The sequence below is a fragment of the Tupaia chinensis genome, unplaced genomic scaffold, assembly GCF_000334495.1.
Source record: "Tupaia chinensis unplaced genomic scaffold, TupChi_1.0 Scaffold000248_1, whole genome shotgun sequence".
In the NCBI taxonomy this organism is placed as follows: domain Eukaryota; kingdom Metazoa; phylum Chordata; class Mammalia; order Scandentia; family Tupaiidae; genus Tupaia; species Tupaia belangeri.
The window spans coordinates 4,827,796-4,850,892 of record NW_006159726.1 but is presented as its reverse complement, the minus strand read 5'-3'; the positions used below and the strand labels follow the sequence as shown (position 1 = coordinate 4,850,892).

Sequence of the window (23,097 nt, the reverse complement as noted above, 5' to 3'; positions counted from 1 at the left end):
AGAAGGGATTGCGGTGTGGCCATCCCCCCTGGGGGGTGATTTCTCGCTTTCTGTCTCTCTGTCTCTCTCTGTCTGTCTGGCGAGCGCACATACCCTATAGTGAAAACCTCTCCCCCCAAAAAAATTAATTAATTAAAATAAATATTGCCTCTTCACAAAGCACACGTTATGGGCTCTTAATTGTAAATTTTTCCTGTTCAAAATAAATTAGGATCATAAAATCTTAGTATAAAATCTTTAAGACCAGATATACCTTAGGATTCAGAATTATTTGGATTTATGAAAGGTAGGGCAATACGTATGCATACAATACAATACATATACTCTGTAACATCCTATAAGACAGTTGGAGATAGCACCATCTTATCTTAACAGTATTTCTAAGTAAAACATGAATATTTACTGTGAGTGAAGAAATAAAAGACTGGATAGATAGCCTCCTGACAGTTCAGGATTGGTTTTCTAACCCAATACATTTTGATACCAACTTTATGAAAGAGCTTTGTTTGTAAGAATCTCAAGATTTCAGATGTTTATTCTGGAAATATGGTAGTAAATAAGACAGTCTGCTGTCTAATGGGCTATGGAGGCAAATGAAAAGGTAGTTGCCATAAAGCACATGTTAATGTTATAATAAGGGAAATATAAAGCACCGCGGAAGTACATCATAGGAGCCACCTGACCAGATTGGGGAAATACAGAAGAATCGAATGGGAAAGTTGATGGGAATTGGTTTGTTTAGTTTTCTATCCAGATTGAGCAGCAAAGGCTCAGAAGGCAGGGCTCATTGGAAGAAATGAGTTACTCAGTCTGACTAGAATTGATGTAAGATGGGAACGGCAGGAGTGGTGAAAAGCAGTCTCTGTCCATGCTCTTCTGACGAATTTTGTGAGGGTGTCTGGTATTCATGTTCAGGCATTGGTGAGCCATTGTAGAGTGTTCAGCAGACATACTGTGTTGTTCAGGGTTCTCCAGAGGAGCAGAACCAAGAGGATAAATATATATGTAGCTAAAGGGATTTATTATAGGAATTATCTCATCACAAGGTGGAGAAGTCTCACAACAGGCTGTCAGAAGGTTGGAAAACAACTGAAAGCAGGGAAGCTGGTGCATTTCAAGTCCAAGGGCCCTGGAAGTCATAGGCCTAAGGACTCTCAAATGGCTACTGCTAGTAAGAGTCCAGAGTCAAAAGGCTAAAGAATCGGAGAATGTCTGGCTAGAGGGGTGTATGGTCCAGAAGTTGGCAAAAACAAATGCAGCCAAAGGCAAGGATGAAGCCAGCAACTGTATGAGGAGTAGAACACCTAGCACCCTCTGGGAGGGTGGGAAAAGGGAAGGAACAGAATTCCACTTCCAGTTTGTCCCATACTTCTGCCTATACTGAAAGCGAGTCTTCCTCTCAGCAGACTGGCTTACATTGCCAGTCTTGTCTCGCACCACTCTTGACATACACACCTAGAAACTCTTTCACCGCCCTTCCAGGCTTCTTCCAATCCAGTCACATTGATACATAAAAATAGCCATCTGCTAGAAAAATCACTCTGGCTATCTTGTGAAATTGACTACAATGGAGTAAGACTAGAGGTTGTTGAATGATCTGTAGGCAGAAGATTGGTGGCATGGTGGTTAAGGTGCTGGACTCCCACGTGGTCAACCACGGTACATGGTGGACCAGAATTTGAGTCCTGGACCTGGTGGCTTACTTTCGTACTTTCCCTCTCTGTGTCTCTGGTCAAATTTTAAAATATAAATGAATTAAATAAGTAACTCTTTACAAATTAACATAAGAAGCATAGTGGGATTCAGGGGAGAGAACAGTGAAGAAATCTTAAGAGTGATGCCCAGGATTCCAGGTAGACCAACTTCACAGATAATTGGTAACATTTACTAAGACGAAACACATGTGAAAACCATGTATGAGAAAAAAGAAAATTGAGTTCAGTTTGAGTAGGTTGAGTTCGATCCTGTGTGGCACTCAAGTGGAATGATCCAGAACAGTAAAATACTCATCTAGAAATATTTTGAGATCATCTGAATGAAATAGCTAAGATGGTAAAGATCTCATAAATAAGACCAAGAAATAGAAAATAAGAGTGGAATCTAAGGGTTTATAATTTGATATCTGTACCTTAACTTTATACTGTGAAAGGGAGCAGAAACCAAATTAGCACGGGTTTAAAGAGTGAGAAGAGAAAGTGGAGAGAAAAAGTGAGCATAGGTCTCTTTATTTTTTAAGAAATTTGCCTGTGGAGCAAAGGCAGAAATAGGGAATTTGTAAAAAGAATTCTTATTTCTCAGCTTAGTTGTTTTTGTTGTCCTTACAATGAAGATTCCAGTCTGTGTTACTCCCTTGAGACTCTCCAGGCCATAGAAAGTGATCATCTTCCTCAATGGTCTGATAAGATTTGAATGTCATAGTCATGATCACGGTTTAACAGTTTAGTACTTAAATCTGATTATACCCAACCATTGAGTTTTCTGTTCTGGTTAAGTAATTCTTTGGTGCTAAGTAGAAATGATATGCTTATGATCATAAAAATTATAGACAAATATGGTTGATAATTACCTTTTTTAGTTCATGAAGCCCTTACCATCCTAATTTTTCCTTATATGTTTCTCTTTCTCCTCCTGCATCTCTCCTCTCCTTCATTGTAGGTGTAGCAGAGAAGACACAGCTGCTGAAGTTGAGTGTACCTGCTACCTTCATGCTGGTGTCTTTAGATGAAGGTCCAGGTCCCCCAATCAAATACCAGTATGCTGAATTGGGCAAATTATACTCAGTAGTATCACAGCTGATCCGCTGTTGCAATGTCTCATCAAGAATGCAGTCTTCAATCAATGGTAAAGGGAAATGCTCCAATCTTTACAGTAGTTTTTAAATACTGTTGGGTATATGTGGTTCTTGATTAAATATCATGCTGAAGGTGGTCAAATAAGAATCAGGAGGAGGGACCAGCAATTGGCATAATGGCTATGTCGCTGGACTGCCATGTAGTCGACCGCGGTTCGAGTCCAAGAATCAGAAGGATGGTCCGTGCTTTGGAATAACAATGTTTTGAGTCCTGTAGTCTTTTCACATGTCTACTGGGGATCTTTGTTTTACATGTTAACTGAGATTGACATGTTGCTTTTGGAGTAGTTCAATAATTAACTTTTTATATAGTTAAATTTTACATTTTATCACCTCAGTATATCTGATCATTGTGTAATACCACCTTTTTTGTTGTGCTTAGGAAGCTTGATTTAAAATGTTATTTTTCAGGCCAGCCTGTGGCCTAGTGGTTTAGGAACCTGAATCCCATGTGGCTGACTATGCAGCTTGCTTTTTGGATTTGGCAGCTTAAAAAACACAACCTGTGTGTGTGTGTGTGTGTGTGTGTGTGTGTGTGTGTGTGTGTGTGCGCATGCCCAAAGTCCCGAAAGGAGGGAGAAGTGGAAGAGAAGAGATTGCTGCATGACCATTCCCCCAGGGGGATGCTTTCACCCTCTCTCCTCTCATCTCCTCGCTCTCTCACTCTCTTGTACACATGACATCTGGCAAATTTTTTTAGGAAGTTATTTTTCTAAAATAAATTCATAGGCTTATTTTTAAAGATGAAAGCTGTATGTTGTTACTGTGTAGAAGCTTAGTCTTTCATTGATGACAAATCTGTATTATAGGTAATCCTCCTCTTCCCAATCCTTTTGGTGATCCTAATTTATCACAACCTATAATGCCAATTCAGCAGAATGTGGCAGACATTTTATTTGTGAGAACAAGTAATGTGAAGAAAATCATTGAAGACTGCAGTAATTCAGAGGAGACCGTCAAATTACTTCGTTTTTGCTGCTGGGAGAATCCTCAATTCTCATCTACTGTCCTCAGTGAACTTCTCTGGCAGGTTAAAAGAAAATAAACATTCATTATCTAATTCGGTTTTTTTTTAATAAATTATTTGCCATGTCTTACATGTTTTTTGTTTTGTGTTTGCTTGTTTTTTTAGGTTGCATACTCCTATACCTACGAACTCCGGCCCTATTTGGACCTGCTTTTGCAAATTTTACTGATTGAGGACTCCTGGCAGACTCATAGGGTGACACTGTTTGTTATTGGAATAATTAGAGCTGCTCAAGTGTTAGACGCAATTGAAATAGACAGTCACCACTTTTTGCTTCTTAGCATTCTGGTGAATGTTTCTGAACAAAAACATAAGACAAGGGTGAAAATGAGTTCTGTTGCCCTCCTTCTCACAGTCTATTTCAGATTTTATTCTTTCCTCTTCATTGCCCAAGTTTCATACTTAATATCTTTTTTTTTTGCTTGCTAGGTTTTTGGTAAATACTTGAATTTGAACCATGATGCCCCAGGATTATTTTAGGATTAGATTGCATTCATTTTAAAATTAGTCATAGAAAGTAACATTGGTTGTATAAAAATAGTCCTTAGGTAAGTACAGTCAGTTCCTGTTATTTATGGTAGTTATAATCTGTAATGTCATCACACATACTGAGTTAGCAAATACTGAGCCATTGGTCCCAGGAGGAAATACAGTTAGATTCTTTCAACTGTCTGTGAATTTCCATCAACCAGTCAATGCAGAACCTTATTTCATGTCTTTCTGTTTAAAGGCACCTGCTTTAATATATATTGTTGACTTCCCAATATTGAGCTCACGATCAAAAGTTCTATGACTCATGCCTACATGGAGCCTACCTAGCACACATTCTCCAGAAGGCATGTCACAGCCTTCTTATGCTTGGAACGCTAGACAGCATTTCAGCAGTACATGCTCAGGACCCATTTTAAGACATGGAAGTCAAACAAAAAGCACAAATGTATGAAAAACATGGCACTGAGTGGAGCGCAAAGGAGAGCACTTGTTAACAGTTTAAACGAACATAGAGTGCCATTTCCTTCTACCTTAGGAATGTGCATGTTCAGCAACTGGAATGTTTTGCTGCTCTTCTAGAACATGTCCGTAAATGACCAAGGAAGCACCTCAAGTATTGCTGTTTCAATTACAAATAAAATTTAAGAAGTATACCAATTTACTTATATAAAGCCCGTGAATAATGAGGATCAGCTATAAATGAAAAGCTTAAAGTGCCAGCTTTTTTACGGTTTTTTGGCATAGGGCACGTGCACTTGCTGGAGAGAGACAGGGAAAGTGAGAAATTGCCCTCAGAGGGGATGGCATGGCGACGCCACAGTCCATTCTCCTCTTGGGATTTTGGGCACACACACATGCGTCCAGCACTAACCACTAGGCCACGTGCTCCCCCACCACCACTTTTTTTTTTTTTTTTAAGAGTTCCTCTATTTGTTTTTCTGCGTCATAAGCTTATTACCTTACATTCTAAGAGTTAGATGATGATAAATTACAATTAGTTGACAGTTCTGCTGGGTTGTATAACTTCTCACGTGGACAATAGTAAAGTAGTTTATTTGGGGAAACAATTCAAAATCTGTATAGCATATTGCCTCTTGTCGCTAGAACAGACCAGAAACTTAAAAACTAGTTCTATAACAGCCAAATAACAGAAGTTATAATCTTGAATCCTAGTGAAGATTGTAACTGGCAGAATTCATGAATTAGTATTTTGAAATTGTCCCCAAATTTACCATCATAGATTTCAAACAGACAAACTAATAGCATCAAACCAAAAATCAATTTTCATTCACAAAATTTCATAGTTGGAAACTAATGGGTCGTAGGAAAAGTCATGACTTTTTTTTTTAATTGTTTTTCTATGCAAAACTGTGTCGTGACTTGTCCAGCGACCCAGTATAGCCATTCATGTCAGGCGGTATTCAGCAGTCTTCTCAATATGACCAAATGATTTGAAACTTTATGGTTGAATTTAACGAAATCTAACTTTTACTGTTTTCTTTCTTAAATGTTAAGCATTTATAGCTTTAAACCAATTTCACATCTTAGCTTTCTAGTTTCATTAGTGCAGGTGATAATGGTGAGGGCAAATGTGCTGTAAGAAATATGGGAAGTTGGGACCAGCAGATAGCATAATAGTTACGTCACTATACTCCCACTTAGCCGACCGCAAACCCAGCAGCTTAAAATTCATGCTGTGAACCTTTGCCCAAAATCCCAAGAGGAGAATGAAGGGAGAAGGGATTGCAGTGTGGCCTTCCCCCCCTCAGAGTGATTTCTCATGTCCTGTCCCTCTCTGGCGAGCACACATGCCCTATAACAAAAATCTCTCTCAAAAAAAAAAGGAATATGGGAAGTTCACTTTATGTGTAGTCAGGTTATGAAGATGGTGTTATGAATCACTGGCCCAAGCTTGAAAATAATATTCCCAACGTGAGTTTTTAGTTCATTCAGTGAACAGTGTTCAAATATTTATGGAGTATCTGCCAGGTGTCTGGCACTGATGGACATCAGGGAACAAGTCAGGCAAAGATAATGCTGATTAAAATGGCTTTGAAAACAGTTGATACTGACGGGAAGAAAACTGATGCGGCAGAAATGATTTAATAGTGCGTTACCACATGTCAAAACTGAAGGTAAAAGCAGTGTACACTGTTTCAAATGAAGCAGCAACAAGCCTGTACATCATTAAGTTGTCTAAAATACTTCACAAAATTGCTGAAGTCATTATTTCCAAATAAAACATTTCATGGCGAATGTATGTAATGTCGAAAGAATCCTTGCTTTTGGGGGCCAGCAGATAGCACAGAGGTTAAGGCAGCTGGATCCCACATGACCAGCTTGGGGGGAAAAAAAAAAAAAAAACTGAGTACTGGTGTGTGCACCCAAAATCCTGAGAGGAGAATGGAGACAACTGGAAGACAGAAGGTGAGAAATCACCCCCTGGGGGGTTAGCCACATCACAGTCTCCTCCATTCTTCTCTCGGGATTTTGGGTATGTGCACGCATGCACCTGGCGTGCATTTCAAGCTTCTAATTTCAGAACTAGAACCGTAGTCGGCCATGTGGGAGTCCATCACCTTAAGCACCACCACCTGCTGGCCCCAGTCATTAACTTTAAAGTTCATATTGTTTTGAGTGTCCTGAGTAACTTCTGGTAATGTGTATAAATTGTATACATGATGATTTTGCATTGGTGGTCAGTTGTTTAGCCAGTTAGGCGGCTGTGTGACCTTGGGCAGGCTGTTTAACTCTCAGTACCCATTTTCTTATCTTCTTAAAGGTTTAATAATACTACCTACTGCCTCATGTTTGATTAAATGAGTAAATCAAATTTATTGATTACCATGTAGTTGCTATTAGATGATAGAAGTTTTTATTACGTATCTTGTTCTCTTTCAGAATTCATAATGCACTTAAAGGGATTCCAGATGACCGAGATGGGCTGTTTGACACAATCCAGCGCTCTAAGAATCACTATCAGAAAAGAGCATACCAGTGTATAAAATGTATGGTAGCTCTCTTTAGCAATTGTCCTGTTGCTTACCAAATCCTGCAGGTAAGGGGTTTTTCTTTACAGTTTTGTAGAATTAAGGTTTTTCTTTTTAAAAAAGAATCATGAGGGGGCCAACAGGTGGCATGGTGGTTTGAGTCCTGGACCTAGCCGCCTGTTTCCCATTTTCCTTGTCTCTCGCTTGCTCACTCTTTGGTCAAATTTTTTAAAAATACTAATAATAGTAATAGATAAAGTTACATAAAATAATTCTAAAAGAAAAAATAACCATGGGGCCAGCAGATAACACGGTGGTCGAGGTGTTAGATCCCACATGACTGACCATGATTAGAGTCCTGAACCTGGCAGCTTGAAAATGACACTGGGCGCAAGTGCATCTGTGCTCAAAGTCTCAAGAAGAGACTAGAGGAGAAGGTATTGCAGCATGGCCATTCTCCTCCCCAACCCCAGAGAATACTTTCACATCCTCCCCCCCCCCATTTCTGGCAAGCACGTGCACCCTGTGGCAAAAACCTTAGAAGAAAAAAGTATCATAAGAATGTTTGACTGCTATTTTAAGTTAATGTTGATACATCCTGAATCCTCTTACATAAATGGTTTTCTTTACTTTCGAAGGGCAATGGAGATCTTAAAAGAAAGTGGACCTGGGCTGTGGAATGGCTTGGAGATGAACTTGAAAGAAGACCATACACTGGCAATCCTCAGTACACTTACAACAATTGGTCTCCCCCTGTGCAAAGCAATGAAACATCAAATGGTTATTTCTTGGAGAGATCACATAGTGCTAGGATGACACTTGCAAAAGCTTGTGAACTCTGTCCAGAGGAGGTAAAAAAAGCCACCAGTGTGCAGCAGATAGAAATGGAAGAAAGCAAAGTAATTCTTTACTTTATAGGCCAGTGTTTATGTATTTATTAATGATAGTGCGAGAAAACTATGTCATAGTTCTGTTTGCTTTAGTATATTTACTGTATGTCATCGTAAGTTAATGAAAGAGCCGTCTTTCAGAGCCATTTCTGTGAAGTTGCCTAAAATGTAGAATTTCTAAGAGAATCCAAAAAGGCATTTATAACCTACAGAAGAGAAAAGTTGTTAATGGGGCGGTTTTGTAGATTTAAGAAATAAGTTAAAAATAAACTTTCATTTGCCTCCATAATTCTTTATGTTTACAATATTTCAAATTAGGAGCCAGATGACCAAGATGCCCCAGATGAGCATGAGTCGCCTCCACCTGAAGATGCCCCACTCTATCCCCATTCACCTGGCTCTCAGTATCAACAGGTAAACAGGAGTCGGTTTATGTTTTTATGCCATAGACCCAATTTATGTGGTTGAAGTATGGCCAGATTTTTGTTGACTATAAAGTAGCAGAGGGATTATCTACACTGACTTTGGTGACCCGATAAGAAAGGGAGTGGTTGGAGTGCAGGATTGTGGTACCGCATGATTTGCACTTGCCTCTGTAGTGTTTTCCTTGCCTAGTAGGTGTCCCTCTAATGCCAGTGGTTATGGTTAATAAAACTGCAGTGATTCATATCAACATAAAATGGTCAACATTGTTTAGTGCAAAGGATTATGATGATGTTTCTTGTTAGGCTAAGTCTACGAATGGATTAGAAAGACATTAAGATATGGCAGTGAAGTAAGAGGCATTATTACTTAGCCCTAGATTTCAGTGACAGCAAAAATTACTGGAAAGTACAAGGATTTGGCAGTTTTCCATGGGAAAATTAGAGAAAGAAATATTCTAAGGGTCAGCTAGTTGGGGTGGTGCTTAAGGCAGCTGGGTCTCATGTGGCCTACTGTGCAGTTCAAGTCCTGGACCCAGTGGCTTGAGAAATAACGCCAAATGCATGTACATGCCTGCCAAAAATCTGGAGAGGAAAATGGAGGAGAAGGAATTGTGGCATGATCATCCCCTTTGGGTGCATGCATTGCTTTTTCCCCTCTCTCTCTCCCTCTTTCCCCCTGTCTCTGGTGAGTACACATGCCCTGTAGCAATTTTTTTTTTTAATTTTGTTTAATAGAATAATTCTAAATGAGAACTTGCCTTCTAAAACCCAGCTGTTGAATGTAAATTAGATCTTTTGAGGCTGTGGTACTCAAACCAGAATAGATGTCCGTTCCCTAGGGGGCTTGGTACAGAACTAGAGTGCTGAATAGTGTCTGAGAAGTTCCCAGATGATAATGCTGCTGCTTCAGATTTCATATTTTGAGCAACATCATTTTAAAACACTCTCATATTTTAGGGTATAAATGGAAGTGTAGCGAATAGTTAGGCAAAGTGCATATTTAACGTTGATTTTCGTAATAGAAATGATAAAGAATTGAACCTAAAATCTTCTTGGCTTGGCTGTGAGAATATACAGAAAAATGAGAGTACTGTAGGGTTCAGAAATTTTTACAAGGAATAAGGTATCCTTGGGTCAGTAAGTGGCATGGTGGTTAAGTCAGTGGACTTGGACATGACCAACCAAAGTGTGAGTCCCAGACATGGCGGATTGAAACTTACACCAGTGTGCATGCCCAAAATGCCAGCAGGAGAATGGAGGAAGAGATTGCGGTGTGGCCCTCTTTCCTGTGGGATGATTTCTCGTTTTCCCTCTCACTGTCTCTGTCGCCCTCTGGCCAACACGTGCCAAAAACCTTTTAAGAGGAAACTAAAAAAGTTAAGGAATCCACAAGGAAAAACAATACTTTGCTCAGCCCTGAGAAAGCTTGTGTGTTAATCATGCCCGATTACTTTATTATTTTCGATCATTTCGGTTTTGTTAACTTTGCTCTGTGTTTAGAGTCACTGCTCCTGCAGATCTCATATCATAGTTATTTCATCAATTAGATTTCACATGTGAAAGAACTGATTTGTTCTAGTTTAGAGATCGTTTATGGAGATTTTTGACTATGAGCAATTATGGGCCAGTCCCTTTTTTTTCGGAGAGGTTTTTGCTATAGGGCGCGTGTGCTTGCCAGAAAGACAGAGAGAGACAGCGAGAAATCACCCCCCCCTACCCCGTAGAGGCAGTGGCCATACCGCAATCCCTTCTCCATTCTCCCCTCAGGATCTTAGGTGTGTCATGTGCCCAGCGTGAGTTTAAGCCACCGGATTCAGGACTCGAACCACAGTCGACTACATGGGAGTCCAGCAACATAGCCATTACACCAACTGCTGGTCCCAGTCCCTTATTTGTTAGACTGGATTCTAAATGATTTTTGGCACTGAAAATCAATTTGGCCAAAGATTTGTGCAGAGCTACCCAATCATTGCTCTCAGTTGGGACTTTGTATTTATTCTAGCTAGTCTTCTCTTTACAATGAGTTTCCGGGGACCAACAGGTGGCGTGGTGGTTAAGGCACTGGACATTCCCACATGGCTGACCACGGTCCTAGCCCAGGACCAGACGGCTTGCTTTCTGACTTTGTGTCTCTCTCTTTTTCTGTTTCTGGTCAAATTAAAAGAAAGAAAGGAAGGAAGGAATAAAATTAAATAAATAATTCTTTTTAAAATATATTAAAAAAAAAAACTGAGTTTCTCCACATATTATTAGCCCAATGCATTTAAAAGATAAATTCCAGGAATAAAAGAAATATTTCCATTCTACAAACTTCAGCCCACAATTGTAAAGTACATTTCTTGTGTGAACAATGTTAACATGCAGATCTCTTCTCCCATCCCAGAATAACCATGTGCATGGACAGCCATATACAGGCCCAGCGGCACATCACATGAACAACCCTCAGAGAACTGGCCAACGAGCACAAGAAAATTATGAAGGCAGTGAAGAAGTATCCCCACCTCAGACCAAGGATCAGTGAAATGCACATAACTAACTGGTTCCATCAAGACTGTGCACCCAGGCCTTACAGTCCAACCTTTTTCTGTGTCTGGCTAATATTTAAAACTAGAAAAACTATTCCTAATCAACATGGAGTGGAGAGTTTATTCACTGTCTTATCTGCAGAAATTTGCTGTCAATATATAACCCGCCTGCAGTGGAAAGTGTATAGTGTTTTGTAATAAATGGCCTGATGCTAATGTGTAAATGGCAAAGGTGTATATAGTATATTAATGTTTGACTGTTAATTCGTAAGCAAGAAACTTTTTTCTTGATGAGACTCACAGATCTACAAAACCTACAAAAGTTAATTTTCTTGTACCCATTGCACTCTGCAACCAGTGTTGCCTGCCTTACGGCAGTTGGATCAGCTCCTTTACAAAAACAAACAAACAAAAAACAGAATAAACCAACAAGCAACAAAACAGCCCATCCATGTCAGCCACACCAATAGTTTCATGTTAATTCTTTGCCACTGGAGTCAATTTTACCATGAGCAATGTAAGGCTGGTAACCTTTAAATTATTTGGTTGATGTGGAAAATTGGTGATGTAACATTGTTTCTAGATCTTTTTCATTGCCTTTTTATTCTGATGTTAGGTTAATCACTTTGAAGCTATAGTTATGCTGTAACATTTAGCATGGCTTCACACCAAGTTAGTGTAGCCAATGAGGAAAAAATTACCGTAATGACAACAGTTGTCCCACGGTGACAGCTGTATTGCTCAGAGCTTTTCCTTCTTACACCTAGAATATAAAATATAAAAAACAAGGGGAGAAATACAACAAACAGGCGGTTTTCAGTTACACATGTGTTCCTTATGTCTACTGTTGGACAGTTCGATCTCTGGGTGGGATAATGAACACTTAAGTTTCAGTAATGGGAATTTTAAAAGATTTAAAACAAATATGCAAAAATTTGCTATGCCAGGATGCTGGAGCATAATAGAAGACTGTATTTGGTGTGCTTGTTTTGTTTCTTTGGTAGAGTTTATTAGGTGAATCTTCTAAAACTGTCCTTCTGCTGGATCCCAGCGACGTGGAAGTCATCAAATACCACAGTTCGTGGAGTACCTCGGCACCAAGTTGTCTGGCTGATTTTCTGCTCAGTCACAGTTTTACTTGAAAGCAAGAATTGTCCTAGCTCCTTTTCCAATTATTCCAAAAATTTTAATGTTCAAAGCAGGGTCTAATTATAAAAGAAACTACTGGTTAGTTCATATAATTGAGGTATCACACTTTCAGAATAAACATTTGATTAAAGATAAGGAACTCATCAGTTAATACTGTATTTAAAAGAAAATTGGTAACTTGAATGTGTGTAATTTTTTGGAACCTGTCTAAAAACCAAATACCCCTGCAAACAGATACAGCCCACCCTATTTAAATATTTTGCTGTTTTATTTTATAGAAATTATTTTGCTGAATTCACAAATAGAATTTGATTTAAGAAGAACTTTTCGTCCTGTGGTGTGTTTTTGTTTTTTTGTTTACTTTTTTTTGTCCTTTTTTTTTTTTAAAGGACTGCAAATTAACATTAATTCTGTGAATAGCATGCCAAGGCATGCCACTGAATTCAGGGTTTCAGTTGCAGTGAGTTTTTGTGCACAGAAAGATTTGACCTTTGGCCCTTTACTAAAGATTAAGAGAAGATAGGATGTTGACACTGTAAACGTTTCCTAACATAATCAATCTTGTACTTTTTGTATGTTTTTTATATACATGTATATTTAATGAGCACAAGTTTGGTTGTATTTTTTACAATTTAGTTACTAGGAAAATGTTTTGTCAAAAGGCTATAGTTGGAATGAACAAAACAGAAGCAAAACTGATCATTGCATTATTTTGTGATTAAAAGGGGCAGGTATTTAAGATAAAGCTTTGGGTATCTTATTTGCAGTACTCCAGTCAATCTACGCTTCTAGGTTTTCTGTAATGTTAGGAAATTTTGACACCAGATAGATTGTTTTTACTTTAAGTATATTACATTTGGATTTCACTTTGAGCAAAAATCCCACATCGTGTTGGCAGTTCGCATTGGTGGTCTTAATCTCAAAGGTCCTGTACTACAAGCTTCCCTGAGCAATGAGCGGGCAAGTCACTTTGTAAAGTGTACCATCTCACTGGTGATCTTCTCGGAGAGGTGATTTTTGTATTTTCTGCTCCTTCACAAAAGCATGTAATGTACTTAATTTAAAAACTTTATAATGATTTCCTAAATGAGAAAAAAACTTGACATTTTCAAAGGCTGTGAATTTTTCTCCTGGAAGGAAGAGCCCAACTTATGGTTGCTTTGAATTTTACAAGCCCCTTTGTGCCAGGTGAGGGCTCAGGAATTTTTCCCCCCTCTATTTAAGGAAGAAGGATCTGTGTTATGACTGAGTGAGGGGAACTGAACACAGTTGTTACTTTTTTTTTTTTTTTGTGCAAATTATTTTCTATATTTAAATCTTAAGCATTAATGTATAACCAGAAGTTTTAAGATGCATGTTACTGTAAGAGCAACCTAGTGGTGATTTTGAGGGGGGATTTTTCTGGACATAAATGGCACATTTTAAACTTCCAATTCTTCAAAGTGCCTAAAGATTATTTAATGCTCCCTCAACTGATTTATTTGAGCCATATACTTCCTACTTTAAGTGTTTGTTGCAGAATCACTAGTCTTTGAAAGAAATACCCCCCAGAATTCTGAATGGCATGATTACTTTATAGAAGACAGTAGACTCTGTTAAAGTTAAGACTGAAGATATTTTAGTTGTGAAACTGTGTGAGCAAGGACCTCGCCCCATTGGAGCTAAGTATTTCAGTGTACAACTTGGTGAAAACCATACTGCTGCTGTTTCTAAACCCTCCACCAACCAGACTTTCATGTTCACCTTTGTAGAGGCAGAAATAAGAACATAAAGTTGGAGTTTGTTCGGGTTACTTTTCTTTCGTTGATTTTCTTTTCTCAGTGATAATTTCCCAGCTTTTATGTCTGTTAGCAATTATGTATACCAATTTAGAATTACTAAAAACTTTCTATTTTCATGGTTAACTTGTATTAGTGAATGATACCTTAAAGTCTTTAAACCTAGTAGTAGTCAAAAAGAAGAGGAGTCTTTTGTTGGAATTACATTTGTAAATGGAAGCAACATCTGAATATTCAGATCTTCAAAATCGACCTGTAGGTGTTTTTATTAGTATTTTTCCAGCTTCTGTTCTCCCATGATCTGTTTTACTTCGTTGAACTTTGTGGTTAATTTGGTGGACCTATCCTGCCTTATTTAGAATTATAACTGGATAAGAAAATTGCCTTTTCATTATAAGTGCCCAAAAATTTTAGTCTATAATTTGAAGGTACTGCCAACTGCCGATAAAGGGAAACACCACCTCCCTTCCCTCCCTGGTTTTTGTGTTACCACGAAAAAATAACTCAGTCCTGGTTTCATAGTAGGGCGCAACCAGAACTGGTACTGCACCTACATAAGTGTTTAGTATTTGAAAATAAGGTTTCGGGTGTGCTCTATCACTGCAGAAGTACTAATGTATTAAGAACTTGCTGCCGATTGTATTTATAACAATTATTTTATGTTTGCAGAAATGTAGCACTTTTCCTCCAAATTTATTAGGTGTAAGAAAAAGGGGGAAAGATGCACCACATTTTAAAGTTGCATATGAGTGAACATTTTTATTTTGAAATCTAGATTTCCAAAAGGAAACTCACTACCCAAATCACACACTTCTTAGCCTTTTACAAGCCAACAGACTGACATGAAGATTGTCCACAGTTCCTAAGGTTAAATACATATACATATACAAAAATAAAACTTTATAAATTAAGTTTCGGTTTTCCCTTTTATTTATTAAAATAAGATGACTTAAGCGGAAACTAAAGTGGAGGTGTCATTGATCTGAATGGAATTTTTTTTAAGGTTTAAGGGAGGTGTTTACAAGGAATTCAGCTATCATTTTGTGTATCCAAAGCAGTTCAAAAGTTGAATCGTGATTGAAATGCTGGCTTAACCATTTGTTCTAAAACTAAGATGCAGCACATTTTAGTGTTTCAAAATTCTTTGAAGTATAAAGACAGGTTGCACATTTTGAGAGGAGCTAACAGATGCGAAAGTTCATCAATCCTCTAGAACATTCCATCTTTGTAAAGCACCTGAACAAGTAACCCTGTTGCCCTATTCCGAGGATTTCCACAGAAACCTGTTGGTGCTACAGTGGAGTTACTTGACCAACCACTGCAGAAAATAAGACATGTCCCAAATTTTCATCACATTTTGTGTTGCTGATATTTTTAAAACTAGAATCCGAAGACTTAATGTTTAACTTCTTGAAGTTTGGAAGTTTTCCTCCATTGAATTAGACCATTAAATCTTAGCTTTATTAATACACCTAGCAGAAGGAAAATCTACATAGCTACCAGTATTTTGAACTGCTTCATTGTAATCTGTAATTTACGGGTAGGCAGGGAAGTTGACAGTTGGTGTATACCTCAAAGTTTATTATAAACATGTACTACTGTTGGGATTACATCAAAGTTTTTAAAGACATTTTCTTAGGGCTGTAACATCTCAAGGGAAATTGAGATTGGTTCCTTTTAAGCCACACTAAGGAACGTTATAAACCAGATTTCAGACCATGTTAAAATCAGCTGATTAAAGGCGTTTCATTTACATGTCTCGCATTCAAGAAGGGTAAAACGGGAGCAGCCCCCTCTCTGCGGTGAAGAGGTGGTCTGACCCTGCTGCTAACCGGAGAACGTAGGGCATTTCATAGATCAAAGATGGCATCTGATATATGGTGCGCCACTGATAGCAAAATCCCTGATATTCAAGAGGTTTTAAAATGTAGGAATTCCATCTGGTAGCAATCTGCATCATGCAAATGCCTTTTTGCAACTGGAAATGGGTTTTCGTTGTGGCGGGCACGTTTCACCTTGCGTGTTTCTCTCGGGGGAATTTAGTCTCTGGAATTGCTAACAAAGCTGGCCACTTTATAAGTTGAAGAAAAGCTGGATCTGGAGCTGAACCTTGGACGAGGCGTTAAACTGAATGAGTTGCCCTATATGTGCAGTCTTCTGGAGTTGTCGCCACGGCCTCCAGGCACGTGCATGACTTCCCGAAGCACACGTTCAGGCGCTACCTCCATTAGAAGGTGAGAGGGTGGCAAGTGGCTTCCCAGCTCACAAGATACAAGTTGTGTTCATTTCCTCTTTTCAACTGTATAGTTGCAAAGAAGTATTCCAGATGGATACTTTTTTCTGAAAAGTTTCCCAATGGAGCCCTTAGTAGGGCTTCACCTGCATGAAGAGTAGAAATGTATTGCCAGTGTCGCTGTGTCTCTGAAATCTGCTCAAACCTTGCCGTTCTGTCGTGTTCTCATCTAATTCTTCCTCGCCCGCTAGAACATTGGGTATGCCTCCTCTGGACTTCCGTGGAAGGATGTTGTGGATGGGTCTTAAGTTGGGTGCTTTCGGTGGAACCAGAGAGAAGAGGGCATTTGCTACGTGAAGGTTCAGGAGCGTTCTCCGTTCTGACCCACCTGCCTACACGATGGCTGTTGGCAAGAGGAAGTGTTTGCAGGGTGCCAAGGAAGCGGGCCAGCGTGGAGGGCACATGGTGTGTTGAGGCTTAGCCCAACCGAACGCGCCTTCCTAAAGTGTGTGTGTATTCCGGAAATGTCCCTGCCGTTGCTTGTAAGTCGGCATGTCCTGTCGGGTGATAAGGGGAACCGCTTTTTCAGGCTGTGTTTGAAATCAGAAACCTAAACCTGTACCGGTTACATTTGGCGAAGTTAGTGCCTTTTATTGAAAATATGAGTAGTATTAGCAATTAAATTTGTTCAACATACACTTTCAGAATGTTTTCTTGAGCATTTAGTATGAATTCGTGCAATCCAGGTCTTACGCAGATTCCCAAAGGTAATGTCAAACGTACCTTCAGGAAATGTGATTTAGTCAAAAGATGTGAATGTACTAAAGAGATTGTACTAAAGCTAAAGCTATTGGGCCCAGCAGATGGTGCAATGGTTATGTCGTTGGACTCCCACTTGGCCGGCTGCAGTTTGAGTCCTGGACCCAGCAGCTTGAAACTTACACTGGGCGTGTGTGCATGCAAGGCCAAGATCCTAAGAGGAGAATGGAGAAGGGATTGTGGCATGGCCACCACCACGCCCGCCAGTGTGATTTCTCCTTTCTCTCTCTCACTCCGGTGGCTACTAAGTCTGTTTTAAATACCAAGCTCTGAAGTTGTCTCACTTTTGTACTGCTCCAGGGTTGGAATTTTTAACTAATAGAAAAGCAAAATCCAAAAATTAAGACTTACACTAAAATATGAATGGGTTTACCTTTCCAGTAGCCACTGGAGTTTAGTAACTCACCAACCAGCAGAGTGCTAGGAAAACCGCATATTCGGTTACTGTTTAGTACTTAACACAGCACTAGACACTTGAAACATGCCCTCTGCCCATTTTTAAGCATTATCTAGTCATTTTCAAGCCACCAGGTCCAAGACTTGAACTGCGATCTGCCACGTGGGAATCCAGCACCTTAACCACCATGCCACTTGCCGGCCCTGAAATATTCTTCTTAATGCTGATGTTAGAAGATACTCCATTCTTTGGAAAAACAAACAAACAAACAAAAAAACAAAAAAAAAAATTCCATTTGTTGTATTTTTTTAAATTTGACGAGGGGCGGGGGGAAAGCGAGAAAAAAGCAAGCTGCTAGGTCTGAGATTCGAACCACGGTTGGCCATGTGGGAATCAGCGCCCCTATCCGCCACACCACTTGCCAACCCCCAACAGACTCTGTTCTTACAGGGAAAATGGCTCACACTCTAAGGAGGAGTGCAGACTGGAGAACAATGTACAATAAGAACAACTTGACCACACGGGATAAAACAAATGGCTCCAGGGTGTCCCTCTCATACTTTGTTTTTTAAAGTCTAAACTGTGCCATTTAACCAAGGTTTCGTGTGCTTTTGACCGATACTAATTTATCAATATGCATTCCGCATTGAAGCTTTCAACTGTCATTCTGTTGTGCCAAAGTGTGATGGGTAATACTCATTACAAAACAGTTTGTGAGACTGAAGAGAAATATTAACAGTTAATGTCTCTGGTTAATACACTGGACTCCCACGTGGCTGACTGCTGTTCAAGTCCCAGACCCAGTGGCTTGAAAATCATGCTGGACACATGTGCGTGCATGCATGTATGCATGCCCAAGATCCCAGGAGAAGGGATTGCAGTGTGGCCTTCTCTCCTGGGGGGAGGGGGGGCGGTCTCTCTCTCTCTCTCTCTTGTCTCTCCAGTGAGCACACTCAAAAATCTCTCTAGAAAAAAAGAAAATGAATCAAGTATTATGATAAAATCTCCATCTGCGGTCCTGTCCCCGTCCCCTACGTCAGGAGCAGCTACTTGACACAATTCAGTGTATATCCTTCAGGCACAGTTTTGTTGTTTTTTAAGAGAAATTCTGCTATAGGGCATGTGACCTCACTGGAGAGACAGAAAGCGAGAAACACACACACACATCCGGTGTGTTTTAAGCCACTGGGTCCGAGACTCTAACTGCAGTTGACTACATGGGAGTCTAGCTACATAGCCATGACATTATCTGCTGGTCCCCAGGCACAGTTTTTAATGGCGCTCAGCTTTGCTGACAGATGGCCAAGTCAGGAGGCCATAGCGACCCTAAACTGAGAAATACACAGCAAAACCTGGAAGTAATGTTCCCCCAGAGAAGGACCAGGAGGATCTTGCTTACATCATTCCAAAACAGGGGCCAGTAGGTGGCGTAGTGGTTAAGGAACTGGACTCCCATGTGTCCAACCATGGTTTGTATCCCAGACCTGGCAGATTGAAACTTAAGCCAGTCGCGTGTACATGCGTGCCCAAGATCCCAGGAGGAAAATGGAGGAGATGGGACTGCAGCATGGCTGTCCCCTGGGGGATGATTTCTCACTTTCTGTCTATCTGTCTCTGTCTCTCCAGCAAGCGCATGTGCCCTGTATAGCAAAAATCTCTCAACAAAACAAAACAAAATAATTCCCAAACAAAAAGTTCTGCTAAATTCAGGAATATTAATAAAATAACTATAACATGGTACTTTCTAGGCAAAGGAGTCAAGGTTTAAAAGAATCCACAGTGTTTCTCCAGAAGTGGCTATGAGATCTGGGGATAGAAGTGGTTTTCTCAGGGCTAGCAGGTGGTGTGGTGATTAAGGTGCTGGACTCCCACATGGCTGACCACAGTTCGAGTCCTGGACCTGGCAGTTTGCTTTCTTTCTCTCTCTGACTCTGTCTCTTTTTGGTGAGCACATGTGCCCTATAGCAAATTGAAAGCCAATAGAAATTAATACAATTAAATATATTTTTTTAAAAAAAAAAGAAGAAATGATGTTCTCTGGGCTGCCCCCATAGCCTGGTGGTTAAGGGAGTCAGATCCCACATGGCTACATCAGTGATCTGAACACTAGGCCTAGCGCTTGAAAAACACACCTGCTATGAATGCGTGCATTTGTGCCCCAAATCCCAATAGGATGGAGAAATGAAGGAGAAGAGACTGTGACTGAACCAAGTCCTTTGGGGGGCTGCTTTCTCCTTCTCCCTCTCTCCTGTGCTGAGTGCATGCACCCTACAGCAAATCAAAATAGAAAAGAAAGGCTATTCTCCTTGGATGTGGGACATGCCACGGCTGCCTTCCCCCATTCATGGAACTACGGTTTCCAGTCATCTGGTTTTTCTCATGGGTTCAAGGCCCATATACAAAGGATGTGGGGGCCAGCAGGTGGCGTGGTGGTTAAGGCGCTGGACTCCCACATGGCCAACCACAGTTTGAGTCCTGGACCTGGTGGCTTGCTTTCTCACTTTCCCTCTCTCTGTCTCTCTTTCTCTCTCTATTGCTCTGTCCCTCTCTGGTCACATTTAAATAAACAAACAAACAAATACATAATAAAGTTAAATAAAATAATTCTTTAAAAGAAAAAGAAAAGGGTGTGTAGAGCCGAGACCAGTAGTTAGCATAATGGCTATGTCACTGGACTTCCACGTAGTCGACTGCAGTTCACGTCCCAGACCCGGTGGCTTAAAACTCAGGCCGGGCGCGTGTGCGTGCGTGCCCAGGATCCCAAGAGGAGAATGGAGGAGAAGGGATTGCGGCATGGCCATCCCCCCTAGGGGGTGATTTCTCGCTTTCTGTCTCTCTGTCTCTCTCTGTCTTTCTGGTGAGTGCACGCGCCCTATAACAAAAACCTATAAAAAATAAATAAATGAGGAAGTGTAGAGCCTTACAACGAGAGGGCTTTGATTCTGCCCAAGACAGTTCCTCTAGCTTAAACCTGCCACCCAGCCTCCCAACTCTGCAGTATTCCCTGAACAAATAATGACAAATGAAATAGTACTTTAAGCCATCTGTTCGAGTTGGTGCATTCCGCCTCTGGTGTTTATAAACCTGCTTCAATAAAAAGCAAAAACAAAGCCGAGAGTTTAGCAAAAAGCATGGTTGGGTGAGCAGCCAAAAGCAATTTCCATCTCCGAAAGAAACACAACTTCATTTATTTTTATCCAAGATGTTTTGGCGATGCGCGGTTTGCTTCAGAGCAGCAAAGGGGGTGTGCTCTGGTATAGCGGAGGCTCCTCTCCTTTTTGAAGCAAAAAAGCAGATGGAGGTGGGGCCAGCAGGTGGCCTGGTGGTTGAGGCGTTGGACTCCCACATGGCTGACCCTGGTTCGAGTCCCAGACCTGGTGGCTTGATTTCTCACTTTCCCTCTCCTTCTCTTTCTCTGGTGAGCATGCATGCCCTATAGGAAATTAAAAATAATAATATAACAAATTAGCAAATGGGGAGGGAGAGTGTTACAACTGTGTGGTTGTGTTTTACGTTTTAATTTGGCTTATTTGCTGAAATTAGCAATAAGAATCTTTTGTAACACCTGCCTAACTATTAGGTCATGAGGAAAGTCAATGTATTTTTCTTGTTTTGTTTTTGTTTTTGTTTGGGTTTTTTTCTGAGAGTTTTTTTTGCTATAAGGCGCATGCGCTCGCCAGACAGACAGAGAGAGAGACATAGAGACAGAAAGCGAGAAATCACCCCCCAGGGGGGATGGCCACGCCGCAACCCCTTCTCCTCCATTCTCCTCTCGGGATCTTGGGCACGCACGCACACGCGCCCGGCGTGAGTTTTAAGCCACCGGGTCCGGGACTTGAACTACAGTCGACTACATGGGAGTCTAGCAACATAGACATTATGCCCCTGTATTTTTCTGTTTTTCTATAAAAATGACCTTCCCGGTGACCCAATAGTTTACCAAAACAGTCTTCAACATGTTTAGGGGATGATTTTCATGGATGACCAAGAGTGGTTTTCTTTGCTTTTTGTTTGCTTGGGGAAATTTTTTTTTTAATTTTTTTTTTTTTTTTTTTTTTTTTTTCTAGGGGGGAACCCCCCAGGGGGGTTTATTTTCCTTTTTCCTCCAGTTCTTCACCCTGTAAGGATCTTGAACAAGTGTGGGCACCTGGCATGAAACAAAAAAAAAAAAAAAAAAAAAAAGGACTCGAACCCTGGTAGGCCATGTGGGATCTGGCTTCCTCTGTGCAGTCCCTAACCACTGTGCTACAGGGCTGGCCCTGCTTTGAGAAATTTCAATGAATATTTTTTTCTATTGATTTCTTAAGTGCTATTGCAATGTAATATTATATTTATTTAGTCTTTTCTACAGAATAGGGCACGTAAGAAGATTGGATCGTTTAGTCCTCAGCAGGACGGCCTCCTCCTCATAACCCTAGGAGGTGCATGAAATCGCTCATACATCTCATACATGAAGAAATTTCGGCTCAAAGAGATTAAACAGCTTGTTTGGAGTCAGCAGGAAAAGAGAGAAACAGGAAATTGTATTCATTGTATGCAACTACTGGCCAAATAAAACAATCGGGAGGTGGCATTTCAAATGTCTCCCATCATGAATGGCGCATGAATGCAGGGCTTGAGGGGGGTATGCCTTTTTTTTTTTCTTTTTTTGAGAGAGAGATTTTTGCTATTGGGCAGTGTGCTCACCAGAGAGACAGAAAGCGAGAAATCACCTCCCGGGGGGGATGGCCACGCACAATCCCTTCTCCTCCATTCTCCTCCCAGGATCTTGGGCACGCATGCACTGCCCTGCATGAGTTTCAAGCCCCCGTGTCTGGGACTTGAACCATGGTTGACCATGTGGGAGTCCAGCGCCTTAACCATTACGCCACTTGCTGGCCCTGAGTATCATGCCATTGACTACAATTCATTGGCGTTTCATACTGAAATGTTTCATTTGTGGCACTGGAGGCAAAGACACACGATTTTACTTCTTTGGAGAGGTCATTGGCTTTTTAAAAAAAATAATTGGGACCAGCGGCTAGCGTAATGGCTATGTCACTGGACTCCCATGTAGTCAACCACGGTTCGCGTCCCAGACCTGGTGGCTTAAAACTCACACCGGACATGTGTGCTTGTGTGCCCAAGATCCCGAGAGGAGAATGGAGGAGAAGGGATTGAGGCGTGGCCGTCCCCCCCGGGGGGTGATTTCTCACTCTCTGTCTCTCTGTCTCTGTCTGTCTGGCGAGCGCATGTACCCTATAGCAAAAACAAAAACAAAAACAAAACAAAACAAAAACAAAAACTCTCCAAAAAAATATTATTATTTTATTTAACTTTTTTATTTTAATTTGACCAGAGGAGAGACTGAATGAGACAGAGAGAGGGGGAAAGTGAGATAGAAAGCCACCAGGTCTCAGACTCAAACCACAGGCCGGCCATGTGGGAGTCCAGTGCCCTTAATGACCACACCACCTGCCAGGTCATTGGCTTTTCACCGCTGTGTGGCTGCTGTGTTGATTTATTCTTTTTTTCCTCACAA

The 23,097-nt window shown here is 40.6% G+C and overlaps 1 protein-coding gene across 1 annotated transcript in view; it reads left to right on the top strand.

Moving 5' to 3' along the window:
• Positions 1 to 13,504, top strand: part of USP9X (ubiquitin specific peptidase 9 X-linked) — a 101,275-nt gene extending 87,771 nt beyond the window's left edge. Inside the window, 7 exon segments of the mRNA XM_014587941.2 lie at positions 2,656 to 2,841; positions 3,661 to 3,881; positions 3,984 to 4,072; positions 7,272 to 7,428; positions 7,999 to 8,211; positions 8,569 to 8,664; positions 11,059 to 13,504. Of these exon segments, the coding sequence (XP_014443427.1) occupies positions 2,656 to 2,841; positions 3,661 to 3,881; positions 3,984 to 4,072; positions 7,272 to 7,428; positions 7,999 to 8,211; positions 8,569 to 8,664; positions 11,059 to 11,196 (1,100 nt within the window). The 3' untranslated portion in view covers positions 11,197 to 13,504.
• The last annotated feature ends 9,593 nt before the right edge of the window (positions 13,505 to 23,097 follow it).